Source organism: Zeus faber (genome assembly GCF_960531495.2).
Source record: "Zeus faber genome assembly, chromosome: 3".
In the NCBI taxonomy this organism is placed as follows: domain Eukaryota; kingdom Metazoa; phylum Chordata; class Actinopteri; order Zeiformes; family Zeidae; genus Zeus; species Zeus faber.
In genome coordinates, this window is record NC_137190.1 from 23,880,912 (window position 1) to 23,894,831 (window position 13,920).

At 44.6% G+C, this 13,920-nt stretch overlaps 1 protein-coding gene across 1 annotated transcript in view; it reads left to right on the top strand.

Annotated features, from left to right (window-relative positions):
- Positions 1-2,687: 2,687 nt before the first annotated feature.
- Positions 2,688-13,920, top strand: part of ppfia1 (PTPRF interacting protein alpha 1) — a gene marked incomplete at its 3' end in the record, with an annotated part of 47,757 nt that continues 36,524 nt past the window's right edge. The window contains exons 1-2 of the mRNA XM_079997814.1: positions 2,688-2,756; positions 6,912-7,178. Coding sequence (XP_079853940.1) covers positions 6,912-7,178 — 267 coding nt within the window. The 5' untranslated portion in view covers positions 2,688-2,756. The remainder of the gene's footprint in view (positions 2,757-6,911; positions 7,179-13,920) is intronic.

The window sequence follows — 13,920 nt, forward strand, 5'->3', positions numbered from 1 at the left end:
TCGCCTGCTGGTTCCTTAACTCGGTGTGCGACGGGGTTTCTCGGACAAAACGGACATTTTTAAAAAGTCTGTACCTGGCCGGGGCAACACCCGCTCACACCCCTTTTAGCGCGCACCGCTTCAAAAAACGCACCCTCTGAAAAGCACTTGGACGCTCGGGCGATTTCTTCAGCCACATTAAAGCTGGCTTTCACTGCTGCGTCGATCGCTTTCGAAATCATATTCTGCAGCGATTGCATTCTGCCTTCTAATTCTTGGACAATTTCGGGGGCCAAATTGAGCGCACTCGGCTCCGTGTGTGGCGTCGAAATGCCGACGTGAATCGTGTTCCTTCGTCGCCGACGCTGCCTCGTAACACAGAAGACATGAAGGTTTTTCCTCCTTGAAGGACAAACATGTATTCACTTCCCCCTCTCTCGTCAAATTGCCTTCCCTCCGCGTCAGGTTTTCTCTTGTTGGACATTTTGTGATTATTTGTAGATCTTTCTCAACTCCATCACTTGTTTGGAAACCGCGTAAGTTGAACACTGATATGGAAACACTGCGATCTAGCGGCAGGATGCCGTCACTTCGCGGGTCACAAAATCGACATGCGTTGTGGGAGATGTAGTTTATGGTCACTGAACGCTGGAACGCAGCATAGACTTTTATTTTCAGACGATCATGTGCATTATAAGCTCCCGCGGGTCACATCAAATGACGTGGTGGGCCGTATTCGGCCCGCGGGCGTTTTGACACGTGCTCTGAAGGCAGCACCCATAGGGAGCTCTATAAAGGCAGCGCCCATAGAGAGCCCTCTAAACGCAGCACCCATGGGGAACCCCCTAAAAACAGCACCCATAGAGAGCCCTCTAAAGGCAGCGCCCATAGAGAGCCCTCTAAAGGCAGCGCCCATAGAGAGCCCTCTAAAGGCAGCGCCCATAGAGAGCCCTCTAAAGGTAGCACCCATAAGGGGCCTTCTAAATGCAACACCCATGGAGAGCCCTCTCAAGACAGCACCCAAAAGGAGCCCTCTAAATGCAGCACCCATAGAGAGCAGCCCAGAGACAGCAACCATAGTCAACACCCTAAAGACAGCACCCATAGAGAGCCCTCTAATGGCAGAACCCATAGGGAGCCCTCTAAAGGCAGCATCCATCATGAGCCCTCTTAAGGCAGCACCGATAGAGAGCCCTTTAAAGGCAGCATCCATAGTGAGCCCTCTAATTACAACACCCACAAGGAGCCCTCTAAATGCAACACCCATAGAGAGCCCTCTAAAGACAGCACCAATAGGGAGCCCTCTAAAGGCAGCACCCATAAGGGGGCCCTCTAAATGCAGCACCCATAGAGAGCCCTCTAAAGGCAGCGCCCGTAGAGAGCCCTCTAAAGGTAGCACCCATAGAGCCCTCTAAAGGCAGCACCCATAGGGAGCCCTCTAAAGGCAGCACCCATAGGGAGCCCTCTAAAGGCAGCACCCATAGGGAGCCCTCTAAAGGCAGCACCCATAGAGCCCTCTAAAGGCAGCACCCATAGGGAGCCCTCTAAAGGCAGCACCCATAGGGAGCCCTCTAAAGGCAGCACCCATAGAGCCCTCTAAATGCAGCGCCCATAGAGAGCCCTCTAAAGGCAGCACCCATAGGGAGCCCTCTAAATGCAGCGCCCATAGAGAGCCCTCTAAAGGCAGCGCCCATAGAGAGCCCTCTAAAGGCAGCACCCATAGAGCCCTCTAAAGGCAGCACCCATAGGGAGCCCTCTAAAGGCAGCACCCATAGGGAGCCCTCTAAAGGCAGCACCCATAGGGAGCCCTCTAAAGGCAGCACCCATAGGGAGCAGCAGACAGCAGGTTAATGAGAGTCTGCCATTGGCTGTCCAGACTGCCGAGCCTGGCAGGCAGCGGCGACAAAAAGGAGCCGGACCCGGGGATCCAAGGAGGGGGAACTTGGATAAAAATTCTCGGGGGATGATGCTTTGTACTCTTTGGATTTACGTCTAACGTCGACACCCTCGCTAGCGTTGTACGTTGGCTCGAAGTTTGGGATCCAGCCGCGTCCCGAGCGGTGATGTGGCGACGGGGCTCAACGTAAACGACGGGCAGCTAACGCTACTAGCCGCTATCCGACGCTAGCCCGAACGCTAGCCGAAACATTCAACACTACTCCAGCACTTTGATGACCTGTTCGGGGGTTCTTACGATCCTTGTAGTTTCGTCGTTTCTATAAAAGTGGGATAGGTGTAATATTTTAATATATTTCTACTTTTGTACAAAATATAAGCCAGATTCCCCCTTTTTTCCCCCCCAGCAGACTTGATATATCGTAGCCGCTAGCTGTTAGCTCGCCGGCTACTTTTAAACGGATTCTCTAGCGAGTAGTTAGCCCCGGCTGTTTCCGCGTCAGCCTGCCGATAAAAACACCCGGCAGTGTTTTTAACGAGTTCAACTTGTCGGTTTCTGGGCGATTTTCTCGCCCCAAGTATACCAACCGAACGGGCTCATTTTAACTATGCAACCATCGAATCAGCCGAGTTAGCTCGATTAAACTTGATGTGGGAAAAGCTGCGAGGCCTTTCGGAATTCCTCCCTTTCTCACCGAAGAGACCTCCTTCCCGAAGCCTTAATGGATGTTTGAAACCATTGACTGATTTATACGTTTTATGAAGTTTCTATTTCCTTAACTTTTTTTTTTTTTTTTTTTTTTTAATCATCGGAGAACCTGTGTGTTTGACACCAGAAACTACCGTGGACGTGATCAAACTATTTCCACTGCTCTGCAAAGGTGAGACTCTACAGATAGATATGCGTGTTGTCAGTGTCTGGCCATGAACCCAACTACCAAAGTCTGGTTTATCTTGTAAAATAAATAAATACATATATAAAATCCTTAAATGCGCCGTGGCAGCATCACTGCTTCAGTCTCATGGGTTGGTCCGTAATTTTGAAATGTGTGTTAAATAATAATTGTCAACCAATAATTGTTTTTAATATGTATTACAGAGTCTTATTTTATATACAGCTATGCGATCTTGCACAATTTCCTATTTTTGACAGTGCTTATTGTTGATACAGAGGTGGGTTGTCAATTTCTCTGTGTATTATTATATACGCTATGAGAGGGTGATCATGGCTGCAGGGTGCCTTGCAGTCTCCACGGTGTGGGTATGGATGCAGGGTGCCCTGCTGTCTCTACGGGGTGATCATGGCTGCAGGGTGCCTTGCAGTCTCCACGGTGTGGGTATGGATGCAGGGTGCCCTGCTGTCTCTACGGGGTGATCATGGCTGCAGGGTGCCTTGCAGTCTCCACGGTGTGGGCAAGGGTGCCGGATAGGGTGCCTTGCTGTCTCCACGGTGTTGGTATGGATGCAGGGTGCCTTGCAGTCTCCACGGTGTGGGCATGGGTGCCGGATAGGGTGCCTTGCTGTCTCCACGGTGTTGGTATGGATGCAGGGGGCCTTGCTGTCTCCACGGTGTGGTGGCTCTTTGCTTCCTGATGTTGGAGCAGACATGCCATCTGTCAATCCGTGTTATGGTTAACCCCCGCCCCTCTGTAAAATGGGTGGGTTATGGGTGCCTTGACCTCTTTATAGAACTGTGGATTCCATTTTGTTTAAACCCCTGCCCAACTGCATTGAATTTACCTTGGCCCCCAAAAGAGATTGATTCTCTAAACTGGAGTGGGTTGGGGAAAAGAGTTCAATGTTGAATGTAAGTTTGGCCTAGGCGTTACTTATAACAATGATTTTAGGCGAATATCCCAATGTTGACGATTTTATATTTTAAGGATGCCTTTTGGTTCTTCTGTAAGCTATTTACACATAATAAATATTTGAGAATTAAGCAGTAGAAACACAAGTTCAGAAAAGTGCATTCTTTTTTAAACATTTATATGTCCTAGACTGAACACAGGTGTGTGTGTGTGTGTGTGTGTGTGTGTGTGTGCGTGTGTGCGTGTGTGCGTGTGTGCGTGCGTGCGTGCGTGCGTGCGTGCGTGCGTGCGTGCGTGCGCGGTTAAACTAGACTCTAGACTCATTCACTGCACATTCTATTGCCATTTTTGCCCATCAATCTACACTCAATAACCCATAATGAAAAAGGGGCAAGGGTATTAACCGTTTCTAACGCTTTGAGTGTTCCAAGGAGTACTCAATAATGCCTCAATGGCCTCAATAATTGTGAAATGGAAGAAGTTTGTAACCACCAGGACTCTTCCTAGAGTTGGCCGTCAGGCCAAACTGAGTAACCGGGCAAGAAGGTCAGGGTCAGGTCCTTGGTCAGGGAGGTGACCAAGAACCCAACGGTCACTCTGAGAGCTTCAGAAGTTCTCTGCAGAGATGGGAGAACCTGCCGGACGACCATCTCAGCAGCACTCCATCAATCAGGCCTTTGTGGTAGAGTGACTAGACCGAAGCCACTCTTGAGTAAAAGATATATGACAGCCTGCTGCCTGGAGCCAAAACGGCATTAAAAGGACTGTGAGAGCATGAGGAAAAATATTCATTGGTCTGATGAGCCAATAATTGAACTCTTTTGGCAGAACTCAAAGCACTATGTCTGGCGAACACCAGGCACTGCTCATCACCTGGCTTATACCATTCCCTACGGTGAAGCATGGTGGTGGCAACATCATGCTGGGTGCTTCTCGGTGGCAGCGACACGGAGACTGGTCAGAATTGAGGGATGGATGAATGCAGCCAAACACCGAGAGATCCTTGAAGAAATCCTGCTCCAGAGTGCATGCACCCACACACTGAGGCAATAGTTCACCTTTCAGCACGACAATGACCCGAAGCAGACAGCTAAGACAACACTGGAGTGGCTTCGGGACAAGTCTCTTACTGTCCTTGAGAGGCCCAGCCAAAGCCTCGACTTAAACCCCATAGAAAATCTGTAGCGAGACCTGAAGATGGCAGTTCATAGACGCTTCCCATCCAATCTGATGGTGCTTGAGAGGATCTACCAGGGAGAATTGGATAAACTTCCCAAATCCAGGTGTGCAAAGCTTGTAGAGATTTACCCAAGAAGACTTGAAGCTGTAATTGCTGCAAAAGGAGCTTGTACAAAGTACTGAATTAAGTGTCTGAATACTTATATAAGTGAGATTTCAGTTTTTGATTTTTAATACATCTGCAAAAATTTCCAAAAACATGATTTCACGTTATCATTATGGGTTATTGGAGAGAGAGAGAGAGAGATTTCTCTATTGTTTCATATTGTGAGTTGTAGTTCCTTTAGGTATGTTAAATCCAGCTCACATGATTCTGAGCCTTTCTGTCTCACAGCCTGTCTGCAGCTCCACAGGCTTTTCTCAGGAGCTTTTGTCAAGCCCGAAATTGCTCGAGCAACTTTTATTTTTTTAATATTTTTTATTTTTTATTTTTTTTGTATTCTACGCAACCCTATGACTAGTCAGGCAAGCATGCCTGGAAGGCTTGCACTTAGTCACATAGGCAGAAGAGGCAATGACACTAAGCTAAGTGCATTGAAAATGGTGAGATAAGTACTTTAGTATCAGGTTGGCCACCTTTATAGGGATTCAGTTCTGGAGGAAAGTTGCAGTGTATATTGACAGAAGTTCCTTGTATGAGTTAGAATCTACTGATATTAGTACTGATAATGGGTGTCATGATTCCAAAAAATCCAAGATGTGATTTGACCTTCAATTTTAAGGTTTCCATTTTTGTTTTAAACATTTTCTTTTTGAGCACTGATGGCCAGGCCATTCTAAGACTATAGTTTTGATTTGTAAACAAAGACCCTTGTTTCACAATAAGTAACTTTTATTTGAACATTAAAAAATATAAATAATAACAAAGATATGAGAATATTTAAACTACACCAAATACACCAAAACATTTAAGAGCTTTATCAAAACTAGACTATCAAATAATAAACAATAAGTTACTTATTACACTACTTTTAAGTTAGTCACCAAAATAAGCACAGAACAACGGATGCTATTTTTGCCAGAACGCAACACTGGTAGGAAAAGGCAAATTACTACCTGCAGCTCCGATCAGAGCGTTCTTTTCTCCAAACAAAGTAAATAAAAACTCTAGATGTATTTCATTTACTCAGTTTCCTGCTGCTGCTCCACTGCAGGTCCCGCCTGAAAAAAATCCCGCCTGTGTTCTCACGGTCCGGTGGCAAATGGCCCGCGGCCAGGTATGGTCCGCGGGCCGGTGGTTGGGAACCTCTGCACTAGAGGACATTCCGTCGATAATGATCGGGTTTATTCCCCACTTTCATGGCCACATCTGTGGAACTACTGGACATTCTGGTCAAAGGTGTACTCTCCCTTGAACACACAGTGAAACGCCGGAGGAGAGGGAGACATGCTTCCCTGTCTCCACCGACGCACACCATTACCGGGAATATTTCTCTCTAATGTGCATTCACTGTGCAACGAAATGGATGAACTTATATTGAACTTTATTATTCTTTTTTGTAACATTCGAATTTCATTCCTGCAGCCCTAATGCCAAGTGGGCGGTGCGGTGTGCGTTGAGGGATGCGGTGCAGCGGATCCCTCCGGAGCTGACTGCACCTCACTAAACTTCATGAAAGTCGGTTTGGAGCAGGGCGAGCCGCAGTCAACACCCCCCAGAGCGCACTGCATTTGTTTACCGGCGGATCTTGACGTCCCAATATGGGGACCATGTCGGACAATATTACCTACAAAAACAGGGAGAATCATGAACCTCCTTGTGATTTCGAAGTTCGAAATCGAACGCTCATTTCGATCGATTTTCGATTTCGAATCGGATTCGTGACACCCCTGCTACTGATAATATAGCTCGCTCTTTAGGCCATATTTATTTTCAATATTGTCAATTGTCTGCACTGACAGCTTGATTTGTACCTCGCTTTTTACTTCCACATCTCCTTTCCTTAACTTCTCTCCCTCATCTCTTTTGTCCTTACACCATGGACACAGATGATGTGCGAAGTGATGCCCACCATCAGCGAGGCAGAAGGCCCTGGCGGGGGAGGTGGGGGCGGCCGAGGCTCCGGCTCCCCCCTGCAGTCGGACTCGGAGGGCCACTTTGAGTCCCTCATGGTGTCCATGCTGGAGGAGAGGGACCGTCTCCTCGACACCCTGAGGGAGACCCAGGAAAACCTGGGCCTTGCGCAGGGCAAGTTGCACGAAGTCAGCCACGAGAGAGACTCTCTTCAGAGACAGCTCAACACCGCCCTTCCACAGGTGAGAGAGAGCCTTGATTTGAATTTGAATTTTGTTCCATTCTGGTGGTTTTACAATATATCCAGATATCAGTAGTTAACATGGAGCTGTGTTTTATTTCTAATGCCAAACATGTTATGAACACAAACCTCAGTGAAGTAATCTTCCAACACAAAGCAGAACTGCTTGCTGGTCACATCAGCTGTGATGTGAGGAATATCTGTTGGTTCTTGACCCTTGCTGCTAAATTGTTTGGACTGATGTTTTTTGATTGTTTGATGAATATATATATATATATATATATATACAGCCAAATGATACATTTGAGGCAGGGGGTGTACTGTCCACTACACATAGTTAGTCTAAAACCGTATGCGCAAAGTTGTCTTGCTTGCCTGTGCTTGTTGACATTCGGATGCATAAAATAACAAAATAGTCAGCGTTAAGAATATCAAGGCCTTGGTTATTGTAAAAGTGATATGGCCGTAGATTTTTAAAACTTGCCGTTTTAGTATTGTCTCAGACATGTCTTATAGAAATTGGTGACCTGAAGTTGGCGATTCTTTTTTTATACTGCAATATCTCATAGTGTGAATCAGGCCGTGAAGGGACTAAAAAGATTCCAGGATCATGGTGTGAAAGAGGACAGCTGTTGGAAAGTGAATAACTTTGATTTACTCAGCTATTCATTTATGCTAACTTAAATAGATGGTGCCCAGGCTGTCGAATCAAAGGCTGTGAATGATATATTTTGTTGGAGCTCTGGCTCCAGTTGCAGAAAAAGTTGTATTCAGAGGAAAATGGATTATAAGACCTCTGAAATGGATTTATGAGATGTGGTTTTTTCACGTTGCGTGAATAGATTTCCCCTCTTCGAGTATAAAGGCTCTGTTCACGAACCTGAATGCCAAGCATAGTGTAAAATTCCTCTGTCAACATATGTTGCAATCAAATCTTATCCATCCAGTTCGCTCTGTGTTTTGCTGCTTAGGCTTCCTAATCGGTTCCTTGCTTAATTAAAATATTAAGACGTGAAAGGTCTGAGCATGAGAATGATTTGTCTCTGTCTCTCTTTCTCGCGGTTATGAAAATGGCTCATGCCCCCCCGTCTCATGTTTAAAAGGTAGGACTCAGGTTTCCTGTCTTTAATGATGCATTAGAAACACTGTGATCAATAAAGCGTTTTGAGGCTTCCAGATGAACAGTCAGTCAGCCTGTCTAGTTATCATCCCTTGTGTAATGTTTGAACTATGGATCGTTCCTGAAAAGCGGGGACTCAGTCTGGTTCCAACTGAACCACGGTCTGCTGCTGACATGTGAGAAGTAGGGCTGAACGATTTGGGAAAATAATCGAATTGCGATTTTATTTTATTATTATTATTTTTTTTTTAAGACCAATATTGTAATTGCGACTTAGTATGCAATTTTTATTTTTGATGTTTCTTATCTTCTGTATTATTCACTAAACACAAGCAGTAAATCATAATGTTGTATGACAACACAACATTGGATACAGTCAACATATAAACTGCTCTTTCCTGTAGGCCAGGCCCACGTGTTATGATGAAATGAGATGAATTGATGCATGAATTGATGTAAATAACATCTTTATTTAACTATTGAATTGTAAAAATAAAAACCTTCAATCGCGGTCGAATATTGACTGATTGATTTAACTTCAAGCCTTGTAATTAGAGTTTGAATCTGAAAATTAACATTGCAGTGTTTCCTCTGTAATGTAATTACTTTTATATAAATGTTGCGCACATACGTCCACATATGCTCACCCCATCTCTGGCACGTGCATCTTCGGTACCGTCGGAGAGGGCGACAGGTGCGAAGAGGGAGAGAGGGCGGGCTCCCTATCCTAGGCTTCATATCAAAACGGAAGTATATGCCGCTTTATACGTCGAAAACCGGCATGGATTGCACGCTTTACTGGAGACTGCAGAGTTGTTTTTTTTTATGTATGAAAAGCCCAAGCGCCTCTACAGATACAAGGGAATCCATGCGTGGATCAGGAACCGGCGGCCCTGAGTAAAGATCCCAGCCATTGGAAAATGGATGTGTGGCGCGCAGCTCTATCATCGCGTAAAGACTGTGGAAAAAGACCGTCGGTGCACCTGATCAGTTTTACTGTACTGAGTTGAACATCTCTTTATACCTTTAGTTTCCAGTTTTGTGAGGACATTTAGAGTGCTGCTTGTGTTACTGCTTTCTAGTGTTTGTGATTCACGCTGTTTCAATGTAAGATGACAGTAAACTTTCTGTCCAATAGATGAACGACCTGTACGACTGCGTGTCATTTGTTTACACTTGCTCTTGAATCGGACCAGATCTACAACTATTTGTGAAAGTGCCCTGACACGCAAACTGTGAAGTAAGACAACCCAGTGAGTTTTTTTTGTGGGCAGCCTTTGTCAGAAAACATGTCCTGAGACAGCCTCATCAGATTTTCGATCCCTTCATACGTCACAGGGCCCACAATCGAATAAGAACTGCCCCCATCTGAGTTACTCCACCTACGGCTTGAGCACCACTGCTCGTTGGACCGGTGGCTAAGGGCTTTAGCTAAGAGCTAAGCATGGGAAGTGCTCTGTTGTTGACTGTAGAGACCAACACACATATTTTAAATTAAAGAGGAATTAAAACCAACTGTCTGTGACAAAAATGCAGATGATGTGTGATGGGTGATGTGATGTGTAAGTAAAAATAATTCTGTTTCTTTCTTAAAAAAAACCCAAAACAATTATGGGGTAGATAGATTGTAGGCTGTGGTGCATGATCCGCTGTGCGTTTCTCCGAACAAAACAAACAAATTAAAAATAGTGTTTTTATTGCTGATGTATTTATTTTCTATTTTCCGGTGTTTACATGAAACAAAAAATCCTGTGTTCCCCCGGCAATGAAAAATTGAAACATAATTTTAAATAAGGCCTTGTAGATCTAATATGAGTGAAGATTCAGTAACTGGATTACTTATCTCTCGCCTGAAATTTGTTCAGAAACAGACTTTGGTGGACTGATAAGGTGAAGGTAGGCCTTAAAGGCGACGAGTCGGATCATCAGTCGGAAACCTGTCAGTCGACTGAGATTCTTGAAATCGAGAAGTCATTTTTATTAAGAAAAATTGTCGGCCAGTGTGCATTACAATAACAGGATAAAACAGACATAAGCCTACAAAATGCACAGGGATAATATTTCAATGGGGACTTATAAATAAGGGGAATCATAAATACATTTTTGTAGTCTCGGACACAGACGCGAACACGGCTCTCTGTGCGCCCCGATCGCCGTGCCCCGTTCCTCCAAATATAACAACTAAAAACAGTGTGGGGACTGGGCACGACTTAGACTCGTCAAGATTATTTTCTGCGCAAAACGCATGAAGAGGGGGTGATCGGGGAGAGAGTCAGGGAGAAAGTCACTCACTGTTTCATTCCATCAGGAGATGTAAAATAAAATAACCTACAGCTAAAATAAAAACACACTGTTCTGGCACGCCGATTGCGGGCATCCCGTCACTGGCGCACGCATCGTAAGTACCGTCGGTGAGGGAGACTGGGGAGCATTTTGCGCATCAGTCCCTCTTTTTTCTATTGCATCCTCTTGTGACAAGTAGTAGAAAAATGGCAATGACAGACAATTGCAGTCACGGTATTTAGTTTGACTTGTACCGTCTTCACTTAAGTTTAACACCCTTTGATGTTTGACTCGCTGCACCTCAAAGTCTTGGAATTCAGTCGATATGCTTTGGTCTCTGTCCTGACGAGCTGGATGGCTTTTGACTTCAACGCAGCTTACAGCAGTGTTGTCCTGAAGCATTCTAAGTTTGATGTTCTGACACCCTTACCCTCTGTGACATAAGCCAAAGAAATATACTTTGTCTATATAACCGCTGGAGATCCATGGGATTTAATCCCACCAAAATGTATAGTGACCGCACTTTTATTTAATAGCATGGCATTCATTTCGGAGAAGACTTTAATTAATCTTGTGGTAGCCATGTCAGCAGAATGAGGCTCATTAATCCACTGCAGACAATGTTTTACTCTACATTGTTTTGGTTTCTTCCTATTATTCCCAGCAGGGGAAAGTGCAACCTGGGCTTGTAGTAGTAGTAGTGTATCTGTGTTTTTGTGCTGTCGTACACAGTGGGTATACCTATGCGTGCATGAACAGGCTAGGGGTCTGTCAGTGTGTATGGATTACAGCGTGCGCGTGTTGCTCGTCGTGCAGTAGTTCCGTCAGCTGATACTTTGGCTGTTGGCCAGCCTCCTGGAATTGTTCTTGTGTCAGAGGCGGGTAAAAGAAACAGCTGCTTAACTGTTAGTGGGTAGGCTGTAATGCAGTGTTTATAAATAGATTTTTTTTTTGTGTGTGTGTGGCCTCCAATATCTCCAATACAAACTAATTATGATGCAGGCCGGCTTTATCAATTCAATTTATATATAAGGACAAAATACTTTATGTTGCTACTAAAATACTACACATTTCAGTTGTAATTGTTGGGCAACTGTGAAGAACAGTTCATGGAGCAAGTGATTAGAGTGAACTTTCTTCCTCTCCATGGGGTAATTATTTTGGAGACTGGTAAGATGGATCTGTCCCTTTGTATTTTACACAGTATCGCATACATTGAAGCCTCTTTTGTTTCAATTTGTTGCGAAATCTCTTTTACCAAGAGCTCAAACTTACAGTTTAGACATGAAATTTACTTTTGTTTCTGTTCCATACCTTCTAGTTATAGAACAGAAGGAATCCCCCAATATGAACTGACGCATTATATTAAGGCCTTTTTTTTCCCCCCTTTTTTTCCTTCTTGCCATTCTCATCCAAGACACTATACTATCCTGATATCAGCATGTGATAATTAGTTACTTACTTACTTATTCAGATCTTATTTAATATAATGATATGTTACTCTTGCTACAGAAAGAGAAGGTATTACATATTTTTGGAATATAAAATGTATGCCATAATGCCATTCAAACAAAGTTGTTTGTAACGTTGGCCTTCAGGTCAACTCAGATGGGTAAAGGGGAGAGGGCATACTTCCACATTCTAGCTGTGTTGTCTCTCATTCCTCCCCCCCGGGTGTGGAATGTACAAGTAACCCAGGGCACCACATTGACAGTTCCTTCAAACTTGAACATTTCTTCCTTCAAACTTCAAGATGGCTGCTGAGTTACTGTGTAATGTGCTAAGCTGAAATTGCTCTCATGCTTAAGTTAAGTGACAATGATGACACAACTATTCATGTTTCTATACTATTGTTTGTATTATGGAATGACTGTGAAAGGAAGACTGGGGACTGAGCCTGCACAGAGCAACCACTCAGGAGTGATAATAGAAAAGTGATAAGGTGTGGAATGATAAATGGAGACAGGGATAAAAGGGCGAAGATCAGAAAGGTTTAGTAGGCTTACACAACATGCTAGTGAAGATATATATTTAGATTACACTGCTTTTACCTAGGATGCCAACATGGAAATAGGTGCAGAATTGCCATCAATGCCAAACAAACATCAATATACACTCCCATTGAGTGGATCCAGCTAAGTAAAAGCAAGTCAAGAATGCCTGCCACATTGGCAAGTATTTTCATATTTGGAGAAACGCCAAGTGTAGAGTTCACTAGTGAATTCTAAGCAGATACTTGGGGCAATAGGTCTTGCAAGGGGAAACAAGCTCTTTACTCCTTGAACTTGATACAAGGTAGGGTTGAACGATTAATTGTATATTAATTGCAATGTTGATATTGGCCGCCACAATTAATTGATGGCGGCCGGGGACCATTTTATTTTTGAATTTATCCACTATCTGCGCTGTCTCAGCGAGTCCGATTAATGAAAGATATTGTGCTAATGATATGCCAGCCCAAACATGCTCAAAGGTTTGCTGCTGAGGGCAGTTTGCCCTTGTTTTTTGTTTGATCGCAATTATCCATGTGGCAAAGTAAATAATCCGTGCATCCTTGTGCCAGCAGGAGCACGCTGCAGGCTCCATGAAGCGCGCCCACACACAGGAACAGGGGGGGGGTGGTTGGCTTTTCTTGCAAAAAACCTGCAGTTGTAATATAATACCGTTTTCACACCCAAATTAGTGGGTTTACCCGGGTTTTTAAAACCCGGGTAAACCCACTTAAAATAGGCAATTGACGCCTTTCCCATTCCCTTAAACAAACAACGACATAAAACTGCAAAACTTGGGAGATAAAAAAAAGTATTTTGTGCGGTTCAAAAGAAGCAAATTGTTCAGGAACGGCCCGACACTACAGTAGACGCAACATGGAGCACCAGCAGCAAGATACTCCATGCTTCTGGTGTGCACCCACGCATGGATACTACATACCACCAGTCCTTCGGTGGCAGGGAGCGGGGAGCTGCTTGGGGCGGTCCTGGAGTGACTCAGAGCCCGATGGTGAGCATGGGGATTCTCCTCTGTGGTCCCCACGGTGCAATCCACACACTTACTACATTTCGTGGTCCCCCATGCGAGAAAAAAAAGTCATTAACTTCTAATTTTGATTTTCGATTCGAAGTGGGATATTAAATGAGGAAATGATACACTGATATTCCTGCCTATTTATACGCCAACGTCCGGAATTTTAACGTGCGTCGCATCCCGCAGGTAAAGGGGCCAAAATGAGTGGGTTGACCCAGCTGTCCTGTTTACATCAGAGCCGATCGGAAGTGGAGCCGATTAAAACCCGTGCCTATTGCCGGGTCAATTGACCCGGTACTGAGATCCGGGTTTTTCC